General features: G+C 29.4%; 5 protein-coding genes across 7 annotated transcripts; 2 read left to right on the top strand and 3 right to left on the bottom strand.

Moving 5' to 3' along the window:
- Nucleotides 1-4,613: 4,613 nt before the first annotated feature.
- Nucleotides 4,614-8,471, bottom strand: LOC117165938 (solute carrier family 12 member 8). Its single transcript, XM_033349471.2, has 10 exons — nucleotides 7,754-8,471; nucleotides 7,516-7,696; nucleotides 7,288-7,433; nucleotides 7,000-7,231; nucleotides 6,711-6,912; nucleotides 6,400-6,634; nucleotides 6,001-6,321; nucleotides 5,765-5,926; nucleotides 5,518-5,696; nucleotides 4,614-5,442 (listed from the first exon to the last, which is right to left on the bottom strand). Exons 1-10 carry the CDS (start codon nucleotides 7,949-7,951, stop codon nucleotides 5,283-5,285), a joined length of 2,016 nt encoding a protein of 671 aa, XP_033205362.1. The 5' UTR covers nucleotides 7,952-8,471; the 3' UTR covers nucleotides 4,614-5,282.
- Nucleotides 8,472-8,706: 235 nt separating this feature from the next.
- On the bottom strand, nucleotides 8,707-11,409 carry Spf30 (Splicing factor 30). Its single transcript, XM_033349474.2, has 5 exons — nucleotides 11,225-11,409; nucleotides 10,880-11,103; nucleotides 10,208-10,357; nucleotides 9,281-9,431; nucleotides 8,707-9,206 (listed from the first exon to the last, which is right to left on the bottom strand). The coding sequence occupies exons 1-5, from the start codon at nucleotides 11,261-11,263 to the stop codon at nucleotides 9,063-9,065; spliced, it is 708 nt and encodes a 235-aa protein (XP_033205365.1). The 5' UTR covers nucleotides 11,264-11,409; the 3' UTR covers nucleotides 8,707-9,062.
- A 49-nt stretch (nucleotides 11,410-11,458) lies between these two features.
- On the top strand, nucleotides 11,459-14,029 carry Pef (penta-EF-hand domain containing protein peflin). 2 transcript variants are annotated; one of them, XR_013061916.1, is made up of 5 exons: nucleotides 11,459-11,751; nucleotides 11,962-12,136; nucleotides 12,214-12,492; nucleotides 12,604-12,757; nucleotides 13,892-14,029. XR_013061916.1 is itself a non-coding variant. In XM_033349475.2 (4 exons), the coding sequence occupies exons 1-4, from the start codon at nucleotides 11,740-11,742 to the stop codon at nucleotides 12,693-12,695; spliced, it is 558 nt and encodes a 185-aa protein (XP_033205366.1). In that variant the 5' UTR covers nucleotides 11,459-11,739; the 3' UTR covers nucleotides 12,696-13,017. The 2 variants fall into 2 exon arrangements, 1 of the variants encoding a protein (XP_033205366.1); XM_033349475.2 differs by lacking the exon at nucleotides 13,892-14,029 and having other exon boundaries at nucleotides 12,604-13,017.
- LOC117165931 (uncharacterized) lies at nucleotides 13,215-15,774 on the top strand. Its single transcript, XM_033349460.2, has 5 exons — nucleotides 13,215-13,228; nucleotides 13,892-14,136; nucleotides 14,212-14,340; nucleotides 14,418-14,550; nucleotides 15,638-15,774. Exons 1-4 carry the CDS (start codon nucleotides 13,215-13,217, stop codon nucleotides 14,546-14,548), a joined length of 519 nt encoding a protein of 172 aa, XP_033205351.1. The 3' UTR covers nucleotides 14,549-14,550; nucleotides 15,638-15,774.
- Nucleotides 14,544-16,586, bottom strand: LOC117165939 (E3 ubiquitin-protein ligase TRIM45). 2 transcript variants are annotated; one of them, XM_076628028.1, is made up of 6 exons: nucleotides 16,387-16,586; nucleotides 15,890-16,062; nucleotides 15,588-15,811; nucleotides 15,375-15,503; nucleotides 15,006-15,220; nucleotides 14,544-14,915 (listed from the first exon to the last, which is right to left on the bottom strand). In XM_076628028.1, exons 1-6 carry the CDS (start codon nucleotides 16,584-16,586, stop codon nucleotides 14,822-14,824), a joined length of 1,035 nt encoding a protein of 344 aa, XP_076484143.1. In that variant the 3' UTR covers nucleotides 14,544-14,821. The 2 variants fall into 2 exon arrangements, with proteins under 2 accessions (XP_076484143.1, XP_033205363.1); XM_033349472.2 differs by having other exon boundaries at nucleotides 15,303-15,503.
- Between the last annotated feature and the right edge of the window lie 147 nt (nucleotides 16,587-16,733).

A 16,733-nucleotide genomic window follows, 5' to 3' on the forward strand; every position in this document is an offset into this window, starting at 1 on the left:
TGAGAGAGAATTGTACGGGTTGCAGCTGCAGTTGCAATGCTGAATTTTCTTTTTAAAGATAAGGGTTGGCTGTCTACAAATTCTTGGAGGAAAATTGTGAAATTCGAAGAAAAAAACACAGGATATACGAGGGTTTAATGATACGTAGGTGAATACGAAGATTGCTTTCGTTCGAAAGGTTGGTTATGGTTGAAGTGTTCGAGGATTTGGAGGATATAGCAGATTTGCAGGAAGGTGAAGTATATCGGGTGTAATGATTGAATCGCAAGAGTTATGTAGTAGCTTTCGAATCGATTGTATGATCGTACACGTTACGCTGCAATATGTTGGGTGAGAAAAAATTCAATTGGTTGCAGCGTGCTGGGCCTTGTTTGTTGCCAAAGTGTTAGTTGTGCTTGAAGTTTATTGGGATTTGTTGAGATATTTCGAAGATTTGAAAGATTTGAAGAAAAGCAAAATACTTTCGGTACTTTCGGATGATTCAATCATTGATTATGTCATGGTACGGATTGTGTGAGGGAAAATTGGATGTGTTACGCTATGCTGGGCTTTGTCTTTCAAGATAAGTTAGTTCTCCAAAGACTTTTGTAGAAAATTTGACAAATTCGAAGACAGACGGGGTATATGGGAGTCGAATAACAGGTGAGTGTGAGGGGATCGTACGATTGTATAAGTTGTGATGGAATATACTGGATGAGAGAAAGTTGGATGAGTTGTAGGATTTTGTTTTTGGAGATAGGAGTTCTTTTCAAACTTTTTGGGGGGAAATTTGGAAGATCCAAAGAAAAGCGGAGTTGAACGATAAATGAGCGTAAGTGTAAGAGTTGCATTATACGATTCTATAAATTGTAACAAAATTCTGTACTTGTAAGAAGAACATTCGATCGGCTGCATTATTTCTTCTACTTTTAAAGATAGTTTTTAAGACAAATTTTTCGAGAAATTTGGAAGATTCGAAGAAGAATAGGCTATGTAGTGGTTGGACGATAGGTGGAATGTGAGGTGTATAATATACCGCGTGTGTGTGTGTATAAACAAAGCTTCTACATGAACTCCCATGTTATTCTCTTGCAACGTCGAACAAGAATCGAACGAGATATATAGAATATCAACAAACAAAGTACGCTAAAAACCTTGGAATTCATAGATCGTAATCGTTGATCTATGTCTTCGAATAATTCCAACTATCCAAAATTAAAAAAGAAATTATATGGAATATTTAAATACTCTAAAACAGTTTATCATTTTAGAAAGATTAGTGAAGCATTACGTTTCAAAATCAAATAAAAGTTACAACTTTTAGGAAGATTCCTATATACTGTTACAATTTTTCTAATATTATTAAAGCCTATCGTGATTTACGGTTTCATGATAAATGGAACTACATATCTTATTTAGAAGTTATGCTTTATAATTAGGTTAAATAATAATACTATGTGATACCATAATACTATAAAATCTTATCGTCTAAAAGTCTGTTTTCAACACTAACGTGTACGGTCTTCTCGATTCTAGAAGAAGAAACTAGAGAAATGAAATAAAAGAATATATAACAGTAACTTGAAATTGAAAAACAGTAACTTAAAAAATATATCTTTCTTGGAGGTACTGTAATTTTTAAAATTTGTTTCTAGCGATACGCATTTATAAAAAGATTAGAAACCTTACATTCATATTATTATTATATTATTATTATACATTGAAAGAAAGATCTATCACGGAGAGATTAAATCAATCCCAAGAAGAACAATTTTTTTTGCTGTTACGCTTAAAAGATTCCTATTCTCTCAGAATCGAGATATTCGCAATTCAATCACAAGTCCAAGATAGATATCTAAAGATGAAAAGTATTGTCAGGGGTGAGATAGCTTCCGGAGATGATCCGCAGATCGTTGAACCTTGGATTAAAAATTTTTGAAAAGCGGTTTTTCAATGGAGAAGGGAATCGGATCTTCCCGGCAAAGTCGACGGTTTTCACCGGTTGCAGATTTGCCAGAGTCCCAGGTTGGTGAGAACTTTTTACTCCAGTAAAAGGCTTCCTGTTTCTGCAACTTGTTAAGAACTCGCCCTTTCGCTTTTCCACCGGCACTCGAATAAAACGACCCGTTTATGTGAACCTTGCCTTCTCAATGTATACGCAATGTCTCCTTTGAATAAATTTCCGGTAATACTTCTAGAGCAGAGAAATATCATACGCGTCGTGTCGTAATACAAGTTTTTCCTATGTGTACACGATCGAAAATGTCTTGTATAATGTGTGAAAAGAGTTCAAATTTACCGCAATTATGATCCACTTATCTTGCTACGAGGAAATGTTGCAATAAGCTGGTTTCACTGTAGAAGAATAATGTTTCTTTGGAGAGACTGAAATTGCGATCGAAGTAAAAATATTGAGATATTTATTAGATTATATCCATAAGTTTATTTATAGTCCTTGAAAAAAGTGTAGAAAATCATTTTTTATGCAATATCTATCTAATCAAGGCTGTATATATTATTTTGTCCTGGTATCCTTCGCGAATGAATTAAGCAACTCAATTACCCTATCACTTTAAACCTTAAAGTACGTTGTCTTTTTATAAGAATATCAATTTCAATATATATATTGAATGTATGTATTTTTATATTCTTTGAATTATTTATTGATTACTCGTAAAACAGTTCTTCAGATATTGCAATAATTAATACTCCAGCACAAGTTAATGGTTTAAAGTTGAGTGCACCTAATTTAGTTTCTAGTCTTCAACGAAGAAACCAAGACAAATGCTAATTGTGATAAAATGTTATGTTATACCATGTTTAAACATTGTCGTAAACATTCAGTAGCTTTACAAAACATACGTCCTTGATAATAAAAATTATTTACAACTAATAATAATATTATTCTATTATCATGATCAAATAGTTCAAGTTATATTTTCGTAAAAGTAAAGTCTGTGCGCTTTTGTGTCTTTAAATATTCCATAAACACATTATTATAATGTGAGCGAAAATTCACCCTTTTTTATCACTAGTTTATCACAATATTAAAGAATTGTACCAGTTAAGGATTAAATGCTTCACACCTTTAACAATACTTGGAAAATTAATAACACTATATAATATTTTCGATGGTCAAAATCAGTTATTAGAAATACAGGTTTACATAGTGTAACTAATTATCTCGCATTCTGACGCCGTGGAGGATTTTAACACAACCACCTAAGAGGCTGCCGTGCGGAGGAGGGTTAACCATCGCGGTTGGCCGCTAGATCACCACCAACCTCCTAGCTTCCGAGGCTCTCGCCGCGAGTTTAACCGGTTGTCGGTACTTACTGAATCTGGAGCGATTAATAGCCCGATGTACATGCGCAAGCATAAGTGAAACATAATCCCTGGCCAGAGGACGCTCATGAATAGACAATAAAGTGTGAATTATACTCGTAATTTGAAAACGGTCGATCGGATTAAACTGAACGATTTTTATAAAATTACGCTAAGAGATATATTCCCTGGAATACACGATATTAATTGATGAATATCATGCGATGAGGAAACCACTATTTTCTTCCTTCTTTTGTCAAGAAATATTTGATTAACTTATTTTAATATTCTATATGAATATTATATTATATGATATATTATTAAAGCAATTTTATCTGGAATTTGAATATCTAATGATAATGTAAAAATAGACTTGATTTGGTTTTGAAATGGTAAAAATGATAAAAATGTTGAAAATGTATTTTACAGACTTACGTATGACGTAGATCACCACAAAAGAAGGTAGCATAAAGTCGTTTCGGTGTACTGTAGTAGTTATATATATATATACAGTAGAACCTGAACGTAAACTCTGAAAACGTTAAAAGATGAAATTGTTTATAAATAAATCCCATTTGCAAGTTTGAGTATTGTTGACAATGTCGACATTGTTCGACAATATCAAGATTTTTACCTGTTTGTGCAGAAATAAACTGTAGATGCAATGCATATTTTCAGTTTGAAAACTTTCCCACGCGAGATCATTACATCGACGAACTACAGATCACGAATGAATAAGTCTAGGGATGAATATAGAAACTATATTCGCGTATAATATGACGCGTACTGACTCTAATACTATGAAAAGATAAAGTAACAAATAATTAAGAACACACATTTTATATTTAATTAAGTTTCACAAGATAATCAAACACTCTGTTCGAACTTTCGAATACTTCTATTTTTGCAAGCACAATGCAAGTCAATTCAATGTCAAGCCGGAAGTCCATTTTAATCAAAGTTTAATAAGTAGTGGAATTCAAACAATTATTTCCAGTAAATACTGTTTTGTTTTGTTTATATGTGGTAAAATATATTAGTATAATTTTATATACGACAACATGATGTCAAAAAAATTTGTAAATATAATGTAATTTGCAAAATATAAAAGCTCGCCAATATTAATTGTATACGTGCAATGGATTAGAGTAGTACGTTTACAAAAATTTAAAATTAATAGCACATTTTATTTCTCATTTCAATTTCTTTAAACCCAAAGTATTTTATAATTCAATAATACAATACTATGTTCTTTGCACATCATATCCATTTAAAAAAAAAGAAAATGGGACAAAAAATAAAGATTCATATTTTGATTATTGATCTATATATATGTATATTTTATTAGTAACATACTTATTTATGTAGCGACATTTATAAAAATGTTAAATAGCATATAAATATGTTATCACTACATATTTACAAAGTATTTAATATAAATGATTTGATATCCAGCATCGTTTTCTTCGTACCTTCATATGATACATAAAATATTATGATTTTATTCCAAATTATAAGGGCTATAAAGAATAAATAATCTCACGTCACAAGAAATAGTTCCTAAAATAATTCACTGAATATATGGACCCTCCATTTCAGAAATGCTTCTGGCAGTATTGCATTTCAACTGTTTAATGTACATACATCGAGTAAACTGATATAAATAGTCCTTTTACTCAGTTGCTCGGAATGACATATTTTGTGCTTGTTCCTTATTCGATTACTAGTACTGTTAAGGCTATCACGTGACATTTTTATAAAAAATTCCTTGTATTTAAGATATGAAATATTCTTAATTCCTAGCTAGACTAGTTTTGTGCGGTCAATAACGTTGCGGGTGTTAAAGCAACGCTTCTCTTTCCGTTTCGTCCTATTTTAAAATGCGACGATAATATGATTCCTATACAATTCCTTTTTCAAATGACTCATATCTGATTTCCATTGAATACTTTTCCCTAAAATCCTGCTGGGTGCAATATTTAATCAACATTGACATATTGTCCTGTGACTGTGGCTGTTTGATGGTATCTTCTTCTTCCAGCAAAGTCTTCATTTTCCTCGTTTAATTGAGCCGAACAAGTTTCTACACCAGGATGCACAGGTGTAACCACAATTTGTTCATAATCATAAACTTTTCTTCTAAAATTTGTGAACAATACCTCTTTTATTATTATAGTTTTGCCAAGAGAATATTACAATAGTGTTAAAAATTACCCCATTATTCTCAATAGCGACGTTTTCAGCCATTTAAGCAATTTAAATTCGGACGAAACACCTGGTTTAACTGCAGGATTAGCATGACCAATGTAACTCCAAACAAGGAAAACGACAACAATATTGGCAATAGCATAACCCCAATGAACAAGAAACATGATGAATAATTTTATAAGACACTGTAAAAGAAATTCACGTTATGATTATACTTAAATCATAAGTTTGATGATGTATAAAAAAGATTTACCCCTAATAATGAAAACCATCTATTACACAAAGGACTATACCAATTTCCCAGTTTATTATGGATATGAATTTTTCGTTCTGAATTATCCGTACTGCTAGCATTTTCATCGATACTTGGAGAAGAATCTATATACATATTATTTTCAGAAAGGCTAGGATTTCTCTGAAAATAATAAATACAATATTTTCTATTTTGTTCTTCGTACAATAATTAATGAAACATTTACCTGTACTTACGATAAGATTTTTATGTCGTATTCGTTCAGGAAATAAGTTATCGAGATCATTATCGATATCGGTTATTGAATTATTTCTACTTGCAGAGTCATAATCGTGATCAAACGTCGGGGACTGTGTTCGAAATCTTTGTTCACGAGACAGTTGAATATCGAATGTTTGTGCAAGGGCGAAATATGCATAATCCAAGCACGCATATGTCAAGAGAAAAGGCATAGTAACAATTGGCGCAAGTGTGTTAATTTGACCGGTAATAATGAAAGTCAATGTGACAATGGCAACAACTAACATTGCATACACGGGTACCTTGTTTGGTCCTTTCTAAAATATAATAATTATTTTATGATTATAACCACACGTAATAATAGAAAAAATGTATAATTGTAAAATCATGCTCACCCCTCTTTGCAAACAACTGATTCCTGGTATTACGTTTTGACTAGCGATAGATTGAAGAACTCGAGGTGTACCATACATTGCACCCAAACAACTGCTAAATGATGACACATAAAGACCTGCCAGTAGCAATACTGAAATCCCTGATACTGTTGATGCAATCATAAAGTTCGTAAGTAGTGCCTTTCGAGTACAAGTTGCCGCGAGAAATAATGAGAAACATAAATACAAAAAGGTTCTGAAATTAAATACACAATTATGATTAAGTTCTTGCAATGAGTATGACACACTTAATTTTGAATTATGATTTTTACCCAGTCCCTACAGCTGCCAATGTTCCATTAGGAATATCGGTAGATGGATGTTTTAAATCTCCACTCATATTAATACCAGCTAAAACGCCAGTTACCGTGGGAAAGAACACACCAAAAACTGTAAACCAATTATATCCATCTTGATAGTTGGTAAAAGTATTATTTTTTAAATTTCCTGATAACCATCCTTCAAAACCTGCCTCTATGATATATACATACAACATATATACAAAATTATACACTTGTCAGAACAATAAAAATATCATGAACTATAGACTATTGCTCTTACCAACATTCACATGAGTAAAACTTCCAACCATAAAGTCTACACCAGCAAGCAATAGAATTAATAATAGAATAAATTGGAGTTTTATGACCCACTTGACACCAGCAATATTAATAACAGATAACAAGATAACAGCAGTGCAAGCAAAACCACGTTCTGCCCATGTAGATTCTAAACCCACAAGACCAGCCATAGATTCTCCAAACCCTAGAACATTTAGAGCACAGCCCACCGCCTACAAAAGGTTTTAAAGTAATGTTCTAAATATTATTGTTATACAAATTGTCCCACCTGTCCAAAACAATATAGTAATCCAATAGATCCACCAAATCTTGATCCTAACACATGTGATAGTAAAAAGTAAACTCCACCACTCTCTACGCGACATCTTTCACATATTCCCACAGCAGACAATACAGTCACTAATGCGATACATACTAAAATAATGATGAAATATTAAAATTCTTCAAATGTTCAAATCTAATCATTACTGATATATATAAATACAATTGTTATTACCTGTACACAAAATTATTAAAACAGCATTAAGAACACCAGCTTGGCCTACTATCCACCCAGATCTTAAAAAGACAATAACTCCAAAAATATTAATTAGACAAGACGTAAAAACCCCATCCCAAGTTCCAAATAATACAGGTTGAGAAATGAAAAAGTTTGATTTCCACCAAGGATCAGCACTCTGAAAGGCAGGAAGTTTAAGAATATAATGATAAATACTCTTATCTTAACCACTTACATATTCTTGAGCAAACAATTCATTTGCTCCGGTTTGATACATTTCAGGACCAAGTTCTTCATATTCTCTATTATGTCTTTGTGCTTCATTATTTCTTTGAGACTCTGCATTATTATGCAATCCATATCTAGACCAATCGATATCACTATTATTTGCAGTATCTCCATTTGACAATTGATTTCTTTCGTTTGACTCCATATCTTCTTTTATACAAATAAAATATTTATTTTATATAACAATTACTTATGTTTAACAGTTGAATCAGTCTTCTTGCCTTCAATCAATTCCGATTTTCTGAAGATTTTAGATAATAAACTGATAAGCACATAAAAAGTTTTTCCCTAAGAATCATGTCTACGTTATTTGTTAAAATACATTTTATTTAATGCCTTGAAAGGACGATTTTTAACAACCGATTTAACTTGAATAATATAAACATCGAATTATTTTATTATCATAACGGAAACGTCAAATGTACTTAGTGTTTATTGACGATTTTTATTAAAATAGGTTAGAGCTCGATTTAGGAGCTTTAAACAAAACGATAGTTATCATAGGCCTTCACAATAACGTAGTAATTTAATACATTCATCTTTTCAAATTTATCAACTTCTTATGTTAGTTTTGTCTCTTCAAATATATCACCAATATATACTGGTGACGTGTTGTTCCACGATAAAACGACCATTTTTACCTTTCTAACGGTATCAACTATAAATATATACCATAGTGATTAGTTCATCTCTATAACGCACTATGACGCTGACGCTACTAGATCGAATATTCATATTTAAATAAATATGTATATCACTCTTTTTAGAATACAGAGTCATTTATTTAACAATAAGATAACGAATATAAAATTCCATATAAATAAAAGTTAATCATATAAGTAAAATAATCTTGTTCTGTTAATGGGTTTAATAAAACATTTTGGACATTATTGCATAGTCTGACTTTAAAATATACATTTATTCGTATCCATTACAGGTTACAAACAATATCATACTCACATAAATGTATTAATCTAGAAATACATTCATTCACGACAACCATTCGCTTCATAAAGGTAGAAAATCCAAATACTTTCCGGATTTATTTGAGGTCATTATTCGTTCATAACATAATGACTACGCACAATCTACAAATATCGCTAAACACTCTCTTCAATTCACACACTCGGAAACATTCTCATAACACAAAACATACAATTTTTCAGTTTCCTCGAAATTTAAATTTATCGGAATAATAACAATAATCAATAGTTCTATCTCACGAATTATTATAAATTGCATATTTACAATAGTATTCATGCTCCTCTTCTCCATTTTTCACCATTACTGAACTTAGTCATTTCTCGACCGCTTACTCCACACGTGCCAATTCCAACTCGACCATTTACATTTTCTGGCGTTGCAAATATACTCTTTTTAATCACACCTTTCTTAGAAGACTGCGTTAAAAAACATAGTATATTAATAATTAATAATTAAGAAATTTGATAACAATTTGAAAAATGAAAAGTACCTTATTTGTAAATGCTAGCCATTTGTTTTTCTCCATTTCGCGCTCTTCTTCAAGTTCCTTAAATCGCTGAAGTTTCCTTTGTTTCTTTTTTTTCAGATATTCTCTTTGTTTGTTAGGATCTGAACCTGCTACTGCAGCAGCTTGCATTTTTCTGAAAATGAATAAACTTATCATTCGTGAAATCACTAGTGATAAATCTATCATGATGTTTCCATATAACATTTCTGACTAAAAATAGAAAATATGAATAATGAATTCTGTAATGAATTCTAGCAATATTGATTATTGTAAAATGAATTATATGTAAAAAAAATAAGTGGTTACTACTGCTTCATGAAATATAAAGTCTAATAAATCGTTCCATCTCTATAAGAATAATGATAAAATAGAAATAATTTTAATTCACCTAGAAACTGATTAATGCAAATTAATGTAAATACAGTTAAAACTTTACTTACAATTATTAATATTGCATATTACCTTAAACTTCGCTGTTATAAAACTTTGTCCTAAAAACATTATTATTATACTCAAATTCAAACTAATATACTATTTAATATCATGTGTAATAGTATTTTTGTATGTGTGTGTATGTGTATGTAAGAAAAATAAAAAAATATTCCAACAAAAATCTGTTATTTCTTGTTACCTTTTCCTGAGTTCCGGCGATGTACACGAACAGTGCGACACCAAAAGACAAATGAACAATAACGGAATTTCAGATCGAAGCAGACCAAACAGTGGAGTGAATATTGTTGCCAATTGGGGATAAAGGAATAAGGAGAAAAATGAGCTATTAGTAATCATAATTTCTTGTAAAACTTATCCCACAATGTTCTTTAAAAAAGCTGATATGTGCTCAAAATTGTAAAGGGAAGATCATGTTAATAATGAATAAATAAAGTTAATAAATAATTGTTAACTCACTTTGACTTTTGATCCGCCCAATCTGACGCTGGCCTTTTAGCTACAGATTTTAATTGACTAAGCATTGTGACATCTGTGTTTTTATATTCGTTAAATGTTATATTGACAACACCATCTTCACTTATTGCATCTATGGTTGCCTCATAGTATCTAAAAAAAGTAAATGAAATAATAAAAGATATTGTATACACATTTTCAGATTAGTTTCAAATTTTACCAATATAATCATGATTGTTGTATCTTATTGCTACTATAGATTTGTATGCATTTATGAGAAATTTGGAGCAAAAATGTACAGAATACATATGATACATACAAATATATGAAATACCTAAAGTGTGGTATTTTTTATAATTGAATTACAAATTTTTATACTATTTTATATATTTCAGAATATATTTAAAAGGTAGAACCTTTGTGCAAAATTGTTTTACTTATCAAATATTATAAGAAGCACTATATTTTGGATATTTTATATACTTTCGCACCTTATATGCATTCTGTGCAATTCTATACTTCCAAATTTTCTATAATTGCAGACAAGTGTACAGTATAGTTATGACATTTAATAGGTAAAACAAATTTTTATCTATGTTACATTCTTTAAATTACATTCATAAAACCACTGTAGATAACTGCTAATTTATCAAAAAGATATATGAAATTACTTACTTGCCATCCTCGCTCCAAGGTGCCATGCATTGATCACCAATCTTCCACTTATTGGCCAAAACTGCAAGTAAAATAGGATCTTTAGCATCCATGCCATTGGCTTGTCTTTTCTCCTGCTGTTGAGATTTAATTAAATCATGTGTCAGCTCTATTACTTCCTCGAGATCAATTTTCAATTTCAAGAGTTCTTCATTAGTAGGGTCCGTGGTAAGCGCCGCTTCCACCTAAAACGGTAAAACACAAAATTCATTAAACATCTAGTGTCGTAAACAAGGAAGGAATCGCCAAAAATGGACTCGCCATCCCATCATTCTTGTTAGGTTAAACAAAAAACAAAAACCGTACCTGTTGAAGCTGTAACTTATAATTTTGTAAATCATCCATGGCGAGATCAACAATATCTTAACAAAGATAAAAATAACGTCCAACAGCTGTTCTTTCCCTTTTTGATACTCCTGTCAAAAAATCAAGCAAAAGCGAATACTACAAACCACCCTACCCTCTATGTATATATACTGTCATTTTAAATACAAAACAATTCGTAAGATGGCACTGTCAGTGTTAGCGCTTATAAAAATATAGATATCATTAACGTTTCTATAATAAAATGTGAAATAAAATATATTCTTTTTTTCGTGAAGTATAAATGAGGAAGTAACATTTCATACAATTGAAAAATTAGGTACACATTAAATTTCTAATTGTATGAATGACTAATTAACTATATATGCAATATATATACATACATATATGTAATTATTCTATATATGTATTGTGTACTTCACTTGTGTTGCATCAGTACAACAATTGAATACACGCTGTAATTAATACTATTTGACAGCTGACAGAAAACGTCAATTATGGCCTATCCGGTAATTATTTCCTACAATTCAGATAGAAATACTTTGTCAATAAATTAAAATACCTTTTATCACTTTAAAATATATAATAATGTATTCTGCATGTTTATTATAACTATTTATAAAACATTACAATATTTATGATAATACTTATGTTATGTTTTGCTTATTCATCACTTGTTTATATTTTATTGTTTCAAAGTGAATGTTATACATTTTTAGAATTCAATGTTTGGAGCAACAAATCCTGAAACACAAGTAAGTCCAGAAGTACAGCAGTGGTTTGCTGCTGTTGATAGAGATAGCAGTGGAAAAATCACTGCTATAGAATTACAATCTGCTTTAGCAAATGGACAAGGGGGTACATTTTCAGATACTGCTTGCCGACTTATGATAGGTATATTCTTATAATTTAATATTCTAATTTATTGATAAATTTCATAATATCTAAAACATTTTATTCTCCATTTATAGGAATGTTTGATAAAGAAAAGAATGGTACAATAGATTTGTATGAGTTTCAAGCTCTTTATAACTATATTAATGCATGGTTAGGTGTTTTTCGTAGTTTTGATCATGATAATTCTGGAAGTATACAAGAAAATGAATTAAGTGCAGCATTAACACAGATGGGATATAGATTAAGTCCAGAGTTTATATCATTTCTTATAAAGAAAAGTGATCCTAAGGGCCATTCTAGTATCACAGTTGATCAATTTATTGTATTATGTGTACAAATTCAAAAATTTACAGGTAAATATATACATATAACAAATAAAAATATGTTAAAATCATTAAAAATAATAAAAATATTGAAAAGTATAAATTGTATAAATAAATTTCATTTTTAACTACTTTTTACAGATGCTTTCCGAGTAAGGGATACTGAGCAAGCAGGGATAATCAATATTGGATTTGAAGATTTTCTAGGTGTTGCACTTGATTGTACTGTATAACAGTTCTTCTTTTTAACAATAGTTGAATTACATTTAATACAATTGATTCCGAAATTAATATTGTAAGTTATGATCTCTTTAATAACAGACACAGCTACAATTTTTCTAGCTTAGAATTATTTTACAATAATTGCTTACAAATATAATAAAACAGAATATTTTAATATGCTTGGGTATTTAATGTGGATTCAATAAAATAGGATGAAAAATAATTAAAAATTTTGAAAATTAATTGTAAGATTACAATTATTTTATGAATTTGCGTTTTATTTAACTTTCATTTCATGTATGTAAATAAATTAACAAAAATTATGTTTAATAAGTGGCATTACTATAATACTAATATAATATGTATATTTTATTGATTAGAACAAAAAATTGTTAATTTATTTTATATTATATTACTCATATTTACTTATATTTGGTACAATTTTTTTTGGTAGTAAGTTTTGGTTTGCAAAAATTATATATATATAGTTGCCATTGTGTTATTGGTTTAAGTTTAAACTGGTTTAAGCAATGGCAGCTAAAATGTATTATTGCGTGTTTATACATAAGTTTCTTGTGAAAAGCATATTTATATTTTTGAATGTGCATGAATTAATGCATCGAATTATGTGATAATTCATATATGTAGATATGAAAAAATTAATATTTTATTTCAAATAATCATGGCTCCAATATATTTTTCAAAAAATGTTTCTCTAACCTAACATCAAAAGGATGAATACAATTAAGTATTTTCTAGAAGGCTATATGTAACAATAATAAATATGAATTTGTTCCGATGTCCACATGTATAACTACATATATTACAAAACGTTATAATAATGTAAATTAAAATTAAAAATAAGTACAACATTGTTTATGGAAATAATAGTAGTATACAATTAAAGACTATATAATTAGGTAAGAAGATAATTAGAAAATTTATTAAAATATATTTCATTAAAGAAACATACTTAAACCTCAAATGACAGTGAAATACAAAATTATTAATGGTACATTATTTTAAGTAAATAAGGAATCTTGTCGAATGTACATCACATGACAATTATATAATCTTTGTAACACAAATAATGAAGATCCTATTTATAATATAATATTATTGTTCATATTAAAAAATTTAAGATAATACTGTTTATAATCACATTTAATTTAGAATATAAGTAATGATAATTATCTAATTTAATCAGATGTTTCAATGAGGCTTTGTACGATGGATCAAAGCTCAAGAATTGTGATACAACAACATCGCATTCTAGACAGGCACAAGAAAGAATTCAAGAATTTAATAGATTAAAACGAGCCAGACAACTTCTTGATGCTATTTCTCTTACAAATGAATTACTTGCAGATGGTTCAAATGTAGAAATATTGAGTCTTGCTAATACAATAATAAAAAGATTTAAAGTTTTGGGTGTATCTAACATATCATTAGGTAAAGAATATATTCATGTAAACATCATGATCTTCTGCTATATTTTTTTTTTTTAATAAATACAAATTTTTACAGAAAATTCCAATCAAAATACAAGGACGTCTATATTCAAACCTCTTCATACTGGTATTTATCACTGTTGTACTTTCTGTTCAAGTGGGGGTAAGAAAGAAGCCACTTGTGGCTGCGGAGGAATTATACCTGGTAATATATAAATTCTCTAAATAATTTTATTATACACCATTATTTATTACAATATAGAATATATCATGTAATTAAAGGTGGATATAAAGGTTGTGGCCATGGTCATATTGGACATCCTGGGGTATATCATTGGTCTTGCTGTGGATCAATCCTACGTTATGGATGTTGCCTCTCTTTTCAAAAAAGTATACATCAACTGCTGTTTTAATGGTAGTGGTTTGAAATAAATTTTATTTTTTCATGAATATGTTTTATTACTTTTACAAATATAAACATTTATTATATACAGATAATAGCATAAAATTATATAATGGAATGTTTTATTTTTTTTAATTATTTGTATAGTAACAGTTATTTTTTATCACAGTTTTTTGTATCCTATAGCAATGCATAAGTTTTTACCTCAAATGACAGTCACAAAATATTCTTAATTAAACCTTAAGATCTATAGTAATCACATCTATAGTAATCACATGACAATTCAGATACATGTATGTAAGTAATATATGTATGCATATTTACTTACATCTCTCTTACTGTTTCTCTTATAATATACCTTTTGTCTTAGCATATCCCTAATTTTTTTTATATGTGTATATATATTTCTTATAATTGTAATATTATCTGATAAATAATTGATTTAAAAAATTATCAGTTTAACATACCTATAATCAACTGAAATGCTGGTATCCTTTATTTCCTCAAAAGAGCTATTTAAAAATGCATCTCGATCGTACTGTGTTAGGAGCATGTTTAAAAGAATTTTTGCTCTTTGCAACATTTTCGTTAAATATAAAATAACTCGTTTTGCAACTCCAGCAGCATTTTCACTTGCATGACCTCTGTGTTGACTACTCCACATACATTCTTTACAGGTTACCTAAAAAATATCTTATATACATAAAAAATACTATTTGTTAAATAGAAAAAAATATATATAATTAAAATAGCAAATTATGAACCTGTTGACAAGCAATACAATAAAAACGCAAAGCATGTGTAGGATGTTGCTGGCAAAGTGCAGTACGTCGTACTTTTGTAGCTTCCATTAGCGGTCTTATCGAATGTTTTAATGGTTTTAATTCCAATGTAATTTGTTGTTGATGCTTCATACCACAATCTAAGCAAAAATTGCGGAGACACGTGGAACACTGAACAACTGCCTTTAAAAATATTAAATATTAAAAGTATAACATTTTTAAATATCTTTAAGATGTAAATTTATTTTAATTTGACATAATGCTTACAACAACTTCATCTGGGCAAATATCACAAAGTATTTTGTTTGTAAATTTAGAGCGGATAGCACTCATTACCAGACGATATTGAAGAGGATAATGCGGAGGTGGAACTGTTGAATTTGCATTTGGTAATTGAACATCACATAGAGGGCAAATTTCGTAATAATTATTTTGGCTGCTTTCCGATTTATTGTTTTGAGTTTTAATACTTTTTGTAAAATTATAAAATGCTGTGAATGTAAAAGAGAGCATAATAAGATCTCTGTTTTTGAAAAGGTACATTAAATTTTTAATTCTATACCACTTACGTTTACTCATTAATTCTGAAATACATGTTGAACATATAGGATGCAAGCAAGGAAGTAATCTAGGTTCTTGCATGCTTTGGCCACATCTAGGACATCGAAAATCTTTGTCTTCCTGCATATTAAAGGAAGAGAAACTTTCCTCTTGTATATCTCCATTTATTTGGCCTTTCATGCTAGAAGGTAACTCAAAAAATTGATATACAGAATTTGGTCTATTCGCATTCTATGATAAAGATGGATTGGGCATTTATCATAGTTAAATGAAAAAAAATTATGTAACTTTTTTTATGGTACAAGATTCTTTTTTTAATTTTTTAATGAACCTGTTGCTTTATTTGTTTCAAAATCTATAGCGTGTATATGAACTAGACAATACAAACGTCATTTCTGTCTTTAGATTCTTAACAATGAATTAAATTTTTAATGTTTACTAAAATATATAAGAAAAGAATTTGCATTTTATGTCAATATACATAAAAATTAAAAGTAGCACTTACCGTACGTTTTTAACGAAACGTAATGGCTCCACGTTAACAGTGGAATATCCATCTTCGATTTTATTTTTTCGTTCAAGGAATATGCAATCTTTATTACGAAATTCATTGTTCTTATTTTCATCGTCCATCAATGACTTTTCACTGCAGCAACTCTTTATAGATCGATATTTCGAACAGTTGATAAAATCCATAGACACCATTAAATTATCACGCTAATTTATTTATTGATATAATTAAAATTACGTAAATCATTTAATCTAAAAAAGATTAAAAAGGACTTACTGATTTATGAAGAAACGTAACATATACAGAAATTCGTCGGTGGATATTTTTTGCACTACTTCGTG

The sequence above is a fragment of the Bombus vancouverensis genome, chromosome 3, assembly GCF_051014615.1.
Source record: "Bombus vancouverensis nearcticus chromosome 3, iyBomVanc1_principal, whole genome shotgun sequence".
Taxonomy (NCBI): Eukaryota; Metazoa; Arthropoda; class Insecta; order Hymenoptera; family Apidae; genus Bombus; species Bombus vancouverensis.